This window comes from Hoplias malabaricus, chromosome Y (genome assembly GCF_029633855.1).
Source record: "Hoplias malabaricus isolate fHopMal1 chromosome Y, fHopMal1.hap1, whole genome shotgun sequence".
NCBI lineage: Eukaryota > Metazoa > Chordata > Actinopteri > Characiformes > Erythrinidae > Hoplias > Hoplias malabaricus.
This window is the reverse complement of record NC_089820.1, coordinates 28612671-28623278: the sequence shown is the minus strand read 5'-3', so window position 1 is coordinate 28623278 and position 10608 is coordinate 28612671. Positions and strand designations below refer to the sequence as shown.

The window sequence follows — 10608 nt, the reverse complement described above, 5'->3', positions numbered from 1 at the left end:
TGTCTGTGAGGAGTGTGGTGTGTTCTCTGTGTGTCTGTGTGGGTTTCCTCCGGGTGACTGTCTGTGAGGAGTGTGGTGTGTTCTCTCCGTGTCTGTGTGGGTTTCCTCCGGGTGACTGTCTGTGAGGAGTGTGGTGTGTTCTCCCCTTGTCTGTGTGGGTTTCCTCCGGGTGACTGTCTGTGAGGAGTGTGGTGTGTTCTCCCTGTGTCTGCGTGGGTTTCCTCCCACAGTCCAAAAACAAACGTTGGTAGGTGGATTGGAGACTCAAAAGTGTCCGTAGGTGTGAGTGTGTGTGTGTGTTGCCTTGTGAAGGACTGGGGCCCCTCCAGGGTGTGTTCCTGCCTTGTGCCCAATGATTCTGGGTAGGCTTTGTGACCCTGAACTGCAAAAAATCATTTACATGTTTCCTATCTATCTCATTCTTTTCTTCTTATGAAATTTTAGCAGAATAAGCATTGTCTCCCGAGCGATTCTGAGCAATTTATGAGAAATAAAAATGTATGCAGAACAACAGCTGGACTACAGTCTGTGTCCTTTCTGAAACGAAGGGTGTTAATCAGGAGTGAGCTCAGGCTCTTCTCTTTACACAAGCTGTAGTGGAATACTGCTGTGAGGATTTGATAGAATTTAGCCACCAGTAGGGCTCAGGTGCTGCAGCCTCAGAATAATGAGTCTCTTGTCTCACTTCTCCTCTGTCTCCTCTTTCTCTCACCCTTTCTCTATTCAGTCTTACTCCTTCTCCATGACTCCTTTTTTTCTTCAATTCCCCTCTCTCTCTCCTTCTCTCTCTCTCTCTCTCTCTCTCTCTCTCTCTCTCATATTAATGCTGTAATGCTCTGCAGTGGACAGCCACTTAAAGCCTCTGTCCTAATCCCCCTCTCTCTGCTAACACGCTAACGGTAGCGAGGGGAGTATCATCACCTCTCGGATCAGAGGGCAGCACTCCGTGTGTGTGTGTGTGTGTGTGTGTGAGAGAGAGAGAGAGAGAGAACGAGAGAGAGAAAGAGAGAGAACGAGAGAGAGAAAGAGAGAGAGAGAGAGAGTGGCCTTTCTGTCGACTGGCTCTTGTTGGTGGTAATTAAAAAGACTCTGTGCTGTTTGTGGCCTGCTAAAGCCCCGGGGGCTCACACACTCAAATTAACCTTTCAGCTCTGTAATCACCACCGAGACCACCGTCCAGAACACACACACACACACACACACACACACACACACACTACTCATCTCTCTCCTTTTCTGCTTCACTAATTTTCCTCTCTTCACTGCAGTAAAACTCTCTGCTCTTCTGGGAACATTGCTGTGAGGATCTGATGGTGCTCGGTAAGGTGCTGTAGACACTGTGTGTGTTGGGGTTTACATAAACGTGGAGGAATGTTGGACGCTCCAGGGGGAGGTAAAGTGTGAGAAAAGCAGGCTGCAGACCCTGTGAAGATTTACTGCGCGGGAGGGAGAGTGTTCTGAGTTTAAAAGGCTTCAGTTCTGCAGGACAGTCACATTTGTTTACTTAATGGAGCAGGAAGAATGGCCATTTTGTGTAATAACGTTTATCAGACGCTGGCGAAGATGAACGCTGCCATAACACCCAATAAACACAGCAGAAATAAAATGATAACGATGTGCATTATTACTGTTTATCTGAGCACTTCATCACGACTGTCAGACTCTTACTTCCACACACACACAGACACACACAAACAAAACACATGCACAATACAAACTATATCAGTAAACATATGTGATAAATTATCTCCTTGTACATTAATGCAGAGAGAGAGAGAGAGAGAGAAGGTGTGAGAAAGAAATAGAGAGAGAGAAAAAGCACAAGAGAGAGACAGAGAGAGGACGGAGTGAGAGATAGAAAGAGAGAGAGGGAACAAAAGGTAGAGAGAAATAATGAGAAAGAAAAATATGCTTGAAAGAGAGAAAAGAGACAGAGAAAGTACAAAGTTAAGCACAAAATGTGTTAGAGAACAAATAGTTTCTCTGCACATTCTCTCTCACACACACCCCCCCACACACACAGGCAGACAGACTGTCACTCAGACTGTCAGTAAAAGTCTGAGCTGCCCTGGACCTATGAGTCCGTCTGTTTGAGTTCAGTGAGAGGTGCAGAGACAGCGACGAGATGAAGATCTTAACATTTCACTCCCTGAGTGTTTCACCTCCTCTCACCGGCCCTGAGACACACAGTGGACATCGTCCTCCTCCTCTCCACAGTTTGATTCTGTAGCTTTACCTCCCAGACTGCCCTTTTATGACTGGACACTCATCACTGTAAACAAACACTACTGTAAACAAAGACTAATAAATGTAAACAAACACTTTACTGTAAACAGACTCATCACCACAAAGACTCATCGCCATAAAAAACTCTACTGTGAACAAAGACTCATCACTGTAAACAAAAACTCTACTGTAAACAGACTCATCACCCTAAAACAAAGACTCATCACCAAAAACAAACACTATACTGTAAACAAAGACTCATCACTGTAAACAAAAACTCTACTGTAAACAAAGACTTATCACTGTAAACGAGATTCATCACTGTAAACAAACACTTTACTGTAAAAAAAGACTCATCACAGTAAACAAACACTTTACTGTAAACAAATACTCATCACTGTAAACAGAAATTACTGTAAACAAAGACTCATCACCGTAAACAAAGACTCATCACTGTAAACAAACACCCTGCAGCAAACAAGACTAATCACCCTAAACAAATTCTACTGTAAACAGACTCATCACCATAAAACAAAGACTCATCACCAAAAAAACACTCTACTGTAAACAAAGACTCATCACTGTAAATGAGATTCATCACTGTAAACAAACACTTTACTGTAAAAAGACTCATCACAGTAAACAAAGATTCATCACTGTAAACAAACACTTTACTGTAAACAAAGACTCATCACTGTAAATGAGATTCATCACTGTAAACAAACACTTTACTGTAAAAAAGACTCATCACAGTAAACAAAGATTTATCACTGTAAACAAACACTTTACTGTAAACAAATACTCATCACTGTAAACAGAAAGTACTGTAAACAAAGACTCATCACCGTAAACAAAGACTCATCACTGTAAACAAACACCCCGCTGCAAACAAGACTAATCACCCTAAACAAATGTTCTACTGTAAACAGACTAATCACTGTAAACAAACACTCTACTGTAAACAAAGACTCATCACTGTAAACAGAAAGTACTGTAAACAAAGACTCATCACCGTAAACAAACACTCTACTGTAAACAAAGACTCATAAATATGAACATAAAACTACTGTAAACCAAGATTCATCACTGTAAACAAAATTCATCACTGTAAACAAACATTTTACTCTAAACAAAGACTCATCACTGTAAACAAAGATTAATCACCATAAACAAACACTCTATTGTAAACAGACTCATCACTGTGAACAATGGCTCACACCATGAACAAAGACACATCACTGTAAACAAAAACTCTACTGTAAACAAAGACTCATCACTGTAAACAAAGATTCATCACTATAAACAAACACTTTACAGTATACAAAGACTCATCACTGTAAGCAAACACACCCATTACTGTAAACAAAAACTATCCTTATTGTAAACAAACACTAATCACTGTAAACAATGACTCATCACAATAAACAAACACTAATCACTGTAAACAATGACTCATCACTGTAAACAAACACTAATCACAGTAAACAATTACTCATCACTGTAAACAAACACTAATCACTGTAAACAATGACTCATCACTGTAAACAAACACTAATCACTAAACAGGCACTCATCACCATCATTATCATGTGTTGTCCAGAGCCCATCCAATATTTATCCATCTCTTTTCATTTTTTTTTATTTGTATCTTTCTCCTTTCCTCCTTTCTCTTTCTTTTCTTTCTCTTTCTACTGAATCTTCTTTGCCCTCTCTTGTATCTCTCTCTCATTTCTCTTTTATTACTCCCTCTCTATCTCTCTGTTTATTAGCCTCTCTCTGTTCTCTGAATAAAACCAGGGGAAAAGGTCAGTGTGTTAATTAAGAAGCTCCTTGGTGCTTTTGTCACTTTGAATCAGGTGTGTTGAGTAAAGAGGAGAGGAGGCAGCGCACACACACACGCACACACACACACACAGTCTCTCTCTCTCTTTCTCTCTCTCTCTCTCTCTCTCTCTCTCTACCTTCCTCTCTCTCTCTCTGGGTGTGCAGCACTGCCCTAATTAAAGCTGCTGTTCTGCAGCAGGTTTTGGCTGTGTGTCTCTCTCCAGCTGAGCCAATGACAAGCTTAATAATACACACACACACACACAAAACTTTACACCAGGTCCAGTCAGGAACAGAAGACAGTAGACATTAATGACGCACACTCCAAACAACTTCTAAGAATTTTACAGGGAAACAACTAGTGAGCACCAGATATTATCAGGTGAGCACCACTTACTCTTACCTGAGCACCACATCATTAGCTGAACTACTCCATGGACCCAGCTCTGCTCCACAGCCCAGTGCCAGGGAGCTTTATACCCCTCCAGCCCACGCTTGGCATTGGGCACTGTGACTTTACGCTGATGTGCAGCTGCTCCAGTGGGTCCCGTTCCATTGGCCATTGCTTTTCAATGGAGATAAAAGTAATGTCTAACCTGGCAGACTGTCTGCATACTTCTGGACACTCTGTAGCTGGCTCTGATTGGTCGATATATCGTCCAGCACCGTCCCTGACCCTTGCACCTGACACCTGACAGGTTGTAAAAATACTCTCTCTCTCTCTCTCTCTCTCTCTCTCTCTCTCTCTCTCTCTCTCTCTCTCTCTCTCTCCATCTCACTCTCTGTCTCCCACTCTCTCTCTCTCTCTCTCTCTGTCTCTCTCTCTTTCTCTCTCTCTGTCTCCCATTCTCTCTCTCTTTCTCTCTCTCTCTGTCTCACACTCTCTCTCTCTCTCTCTCTCTGATTTATGGGCTCCACCTTGGTCAGTGTGTGACAGTAAAGAGGCTCCTGCAGGATCAAGGTTGTGTTACTTTTTTATATTTCTCTTCCTCTCGAACATCTCACCCTTCTTTATTCCCTCCATCTTTCTGACATAATGAGCACTTTATCATTCTCTCTCGCTCTCGCTCTCTCTCTCTCTCTCTGACCGCGCTGCCTTCTTTTTACATTGTCCGTTTGATCAACTCCACTGATCATGCAACTATACAATCACAGACTGTAGACCATCTGTTGCTCTGCATACTTCATTACCCCCCTCCCCCCCTGTTCCTCAGCGCTCAGGACCCCCACAGAGCAGGTGTGATGTGGTGGTGGATCATTCTCAGCGCTGCAGTGACACTGACGTGGTGGTGGTGTGTTAGTGTGTGTTGTGCTGGTGTAGAGTGGATCAGACACAGCAGTGCTGCTGGAGTTTTTAAACCCCTCAGTGTCTGGACTGAGAACAGTCCACCGACCAAAAACATCCAGCCGACAGCATCCTGTGTCACTGATGAAGGACTAGAGGACGAGCGACACACACTGTGCAGCGACAGATGAGCTACTGTCTCTGACTCTACATCTACAAGGTGGAACAATGAGGGAGGAGTGTCTCACAGAGTGGACAGAGAGTGGACACAGGGTTTAAAAACTCCAGCAGCACTGCTGTGTCTGATCCACTCTACACCAGCACAACACACACCACCATTGTGGCGATTTATAGCTGAATTGTTCTATGACTACTTTTAGTTGTTGTTGTTGAATAAACCTTCAGAAGAGTTGCCACATCACAGTCTGCAATGAGGCACCATCAGGTTGTAAAGGTCAATATTCAAATAAAACAACAACAACAAACACAGTGGAACAATGCCTGGGTGATTCTCGCATGTATAAATAAAACAGACATGCACTGAATAGCACCTCCTTGTGGAGCAGTTTCAGAGACACATCTCTGAGTGTGATACAGATCAATCCCATGAGAGGTCTCCCATCTAAAACTATCACACTACTCTAATAAATATAGTCTCATGGTCAGAACGAGACCCCGTGGTCTATATTTATAGAGAAAGCAGGTATGATTTCGGTGGTGGGTCAATCTCAGCACATAATGTCAGACTTTTTTCAGAAAGAGGGTTTGTAGGACTCTGATGTTCATGATTTTAATAAGAATTCAGATGTCTCCTCTCCATGTGCTGCTCTGTAGTCGGTTTGCTCTGGAAACCGCACTAATGTGTTTACGAAGCCCCAGTGTCTGTAAATGGGTAAAAAAAACAAAGTGTCTGGGTCCGGTGCTAGGCTTTCTCTCTCTCTGCTCACGGCAGAGAAACGCCATCTGGAGGTTTTTAGACAACGGAGAGACTCCAAACGCTGAAAAGCACCAACCGAGATGAGGATGTTGCTCTATTCCTGCTCCATAGGGGGGTAACACTGACTTATTTTTGCTGTTACAGTTACATTACTTAAGGTGGAACTGACTCTAAATTCAGGAGAGCGCTAACTGCATGAAAGTAAACACAGAACCAAAGTGCTACAAAACTAAACAGCTAGAGTTACACATGAGTTTCTGTGGGAATTCAAACAGTGAATAAACACTTACAGACAATTTACACTTCAGACACCAACAAGATACAGTCGCTTCTTACTCTCACACACCACTCCACATTAAAAGATACAGTCGCTTCTTACTCACACACACTGCTCCACCTTAAAAGATACAGTCGCTTCTTACTCACACACACCGCTCCACCTTAAAAGACACAGTCGATTCTTACTCACACACACCGCTCCACTTTAAAAGATACAGTCACTTCTTACTCACACAGACCGCTCCACCTTAAAAGATACAGTCGCTTCTTACTCACACAGACCGCTCCACCTTAAAAGATACAGTCGCTTCTTACTCACACACACCGCTCCACCTTAAAAGATACAGTCGCTTCTTACTCACACACACCGCTCCACCTTAAACGATACAGTCGCTTCTTACTCACACACACCGCTCCACCTTAAAAGATACAGCTGCCTCTTACTCACACACACTGCTCCACGTTAAAAGATACAGCTGCCTCTTACTCACACACACTGCTCCACCTTAAAAGATACAGTCACTTCTTACTCACACACACTGCTCCACCTTAAAAGATATAGTCACTTCTTACTCACACACACTGCTCCACCTTAAAAGATACAGTCGCTTCTTACTCACACACACTGCTCCACCTTAAAAGATATAGTCGCTTCTTACTCACACACACTGCTCCACCTTAAAAGATACAGTCACTACTTACTCACACACACTGCTCCACCTTAAAAGATATAGTCGCTTCTTACTCACACACACTGCTCCACCTTAAAAGATACAGCTGCCTCTTACTCACACACACTGCTCTACCTTAAAAGATACAGCTGCCTCTTACTCACAAACACTGCTCCACCTTAAAAGATACAGCTGCCTCTTACTCACACACACCGCTCCACCTTAAAAGATACAGAACATAAACAAACGAGAGAGAGCTGCAGTTCCCCACAGTCGTAGGTGTTCCATTTAACAGCTGTTGATGATCAAGTTCAGCTATGACTGTATATTTATTTTTATAATTTATTTTCTCAGTCATCTCCAGCCCTGGTTTGTTTTGTGTGTGTGTGTGTTTTTAAGTTTGTGTGTACATGTGAGTGTGTATGTATTTGTGGTTGTGTTTGTGGTTGTTTGTCTGTGTGTATTTGTGTGCATGTGCTTGTATTTGTGTGTGTTTCTGACCTGTTTTTCTCAGAGTTAATTGGAGGTTGGGAGGATGTTCTCGGCTGAAAAATTCCCTGTGCCACTCGGCCCCATGGGAAACACTACCCCCAGGTTATAACCGTAAGGAGGACACAGTGGAGTGGTGTTGGGGAGCGAAGGGGGGGTGGGGTTAGATTCTTACCTGTACAAAGAGAAGAGGAGCTCTGAATTTCTCACAGTTTTTAAGTTTAGTCATTTTTACACAGAGCACATGAGTCAAAACCTGACCCTGAGTCTAAATCTGCCTCCGAGTCAAAACCTGTCTCTGAGTCAAAACCTGCCCCTATGTCAAAACCTGTCTCTGAGTCAAAACCTGCCCCTATGTCAAAACCTGTCTCTGAGTCAAAACCTGCCCCAAGTCAAAACCTGCCCCTGAGTCAAAACCTGCCCCTGACTCAAAACCTGCCCCTGAGTCTAAACCTGCCCCTGAGTCAAAACCTGTCTCTGAGTCTAAACCTGACCCTGAGTCTAAACCTGCCCTTGAGTCAAAACCTGCTCCTGAGTCAAAATCTGCCCCTGAGTCAAAACCTGCCCCTGGGTCAAAATCTGCCCCTGAGTCTAAACCTGCCCCTGAGTCAAAACCTGCCCCTGAGTCAAAACCTGCCTGAGTCAAAACCTGACCCTGAGTCAAAACCTGACCCTGAGTCTAAACCTGCCCGAGTCAAAACCTGACCCTGAGTCTAAACCTGCCCCTGAGTCTAAACCTGCCCCTGAGTCTAAATCTGCCTCCGAGTCAAAACCTGTCTCTGAGTCAAAACCTGCCCCTATGTCAAAACCTGTCTCTGAGTCAAAACCTGCCCCAAGTCAAAACCTGCCCCTGAGTCAAAACTGTGAATTTCTCACAGTTTTTAAGTTTAGTCATTTTTACACAGAGCACATGAGTCAAAACCTGACCCTGAGTCTAAATCTGCCTCCGAGTCAAAACCTGTCTCTGAGTCAAAACCTGCCCCTATGTCAAAACCTGTCTCTGAGTCAAAACCTGCCCCAAGTCAAAACCTGCCCCTGAGTCAAAACCTGTCTCTGAGTCAAAACCTGACCCTGAGTCTAAACCTGCCCTTGAGTCAAAACCTGCTCCTGAGTCAAAACCTGCTCCTGAGTCAAAATCTGCCCCTGAGTCAAAACCTGCCCCTGGGTCAAAATCTGCCCCTGAGTCAAAACCTGCCCCTGAGTCAAAACCTGTCTCTGAGTCAAAACCTGCCCCTGAGTCAAAACCTGCCCCTGAGTCAAAACCTGTCTCTGAGTCAAAATCTGCCCCTGAGTCAAAACCTGCCCCTGACTCAAAACCTGCCCCTGAGTCTAAACCTGCCCCTGAGTCAAAACCTGTCTCTGAGTCAAAACCTGACCCTGAGTCTAAACCTGCCCTTGAGTCAAAACCTGCTTCTGAGTCAAAATCTGCCCCTGAGTCAAAACCTGCCCCTGGGTCAAAATCTGCCCCTGAGTCTAAACCTGCCCCTGAGTCAAAACCTGCCCCTGAGTCAAAACCTGCCCCAAGTCAAAACCTGCCCTTGAGTCAAAACCTGACTGAGTCAAAACCTGACCCTGAGTCAAAACCTGCCCGAGTCAAAATCTGTCTCTGAGTCAAAACCTGACCCTGAGTCTAAACCTGCCCGAGTCAAAACCTGCTCCTGAGTCAAAACCTGCCCCTGAGTCAAAACCTGCCCCAAGTCAAAACCTGCCTGAGTCAAAACCTGCCCCTGAGTCTAAACCTGCCCCTGAGTCAAAACCTGTTCCTGAGTGAAAACCTGCCCCTGAGTCTAAACCTGCCCCTGAGTCAAAACTGCCCCAAGTCAAAACCTGCCCCTGACTCAAAACCTGCTCCTAAGTCTAAACCTGCCCCTGAGTCTAAACCTGCCCCAAGTCAAAACCTGCCCCTGACTCAAAACCTGCTCCTAAGTCAAAATCTGCCCCTGAGTCTAAACCTGCCCCTGAGTCAAAACCTGCCCCCAAGTCAAAACCTGCCTGAGTCAAAACCTGCTCCTGAGTCAAAACCCGCTCCTGAGTCAAAACCCGCCCCTGAGTCAAAACCTGCCCCTGAATCAAAACCTGCTCCTGAGTCAAAATCTGCCCCTGAGTCAAAACCTGCCTTAGTCAAAACCTGACCCTGAGTCTAAACCTGCCCGAGTCAAAACCCGCTCCTGAGTCAAAACCCGCTCCTGAGTCAAAACCCGCCCCTGAGTCAAAACCTGCCCCTGAATCAAAACCTGCCCCAAGTCAAAACCTGCCCCAAGTCAAAACCTGCCCCTGAGTCTAAACCTGCCCCTGACTCAAAACCTGCTCCTAAGTCAAAATCTGCCCCTGAGTCAAAACCTGCCCCTGAGTCAAAACCTGCCTGAGTCAAAACCTGCCCCTGAGTCAAAACCTGTCTCTGAGTCAAAACCTGACTCTGAGTCTAAACCTGCCCCTGAGTCAAAACCTGCTCCTGAGTCAAAACCTGCCCCTGAGTCTAAACCTGCCCCTGAGTCAAAACCTGCCCCAAGTCAAAACCTGCCCCCTGACTCAAAACCTGCTCCTAAGTCAAAATCTGCCCCGAGTCTAAACCTGCCCCCAAGTCAAAACCTGCCTGACTCAAAACCTGCTCCTAAGTCAAAACCTGCCCCTGAGTCAAAACCTGCCCCTGACTCAAAACCTGCCCCTGAGTCAAAACCTGTCTCTGAGTCAAAACCCGCCCCTGAGTCAAAACCCGCAGCTGAGTCAAAACCCGCCCCTGAGTCAAAACCTGCCCCAAGTCAAAACCTGCCCCAGAGTCAAAACCTGCTCCTAAGTCAAAATCTGCCCCTGAGTCTAAACCTGCTCCTGAGTCAAAACCTGCCCCTGAGTCAAAACCTTCCCCCTGAGTCAAAACCTGCCCCAAGTCAAAACCTGCC

General features: G+C 45.1%; 1 protein-coding gene across 1 annotated transcript in view; it reads left to right on the top strand.

Annotated features, from left to right (window-relative positions):
- The first annotated feature begins 8510 nt into the window (after positions 1-8510).
- LOC136678421 (mucin-1-like) overlaps positions 8511-10608 on the top strand; it is a 2228-nt gene continuing 130 nt past the window's right edge. Inside the window, exons 1-4 of the mRNA XM_066656475.1 lie at positions 8511-8574; positions 8717-9313; positions 9410-9831; positions 9956-10608. The exon at positions 9956-10608 is cut by the window's right edge and continues 130 nt beyond it. Of these exons, the coding sequence (XP_066512572.1) occupies positions 8511-8574; positions 8717-9313; positions 9410-9831; positions 9956-10608 (1736 nt within the window). The remainder of the gene's footprint in view (positions 8575-8716; positions 9314-9409; positions 9832-9955) is intronic.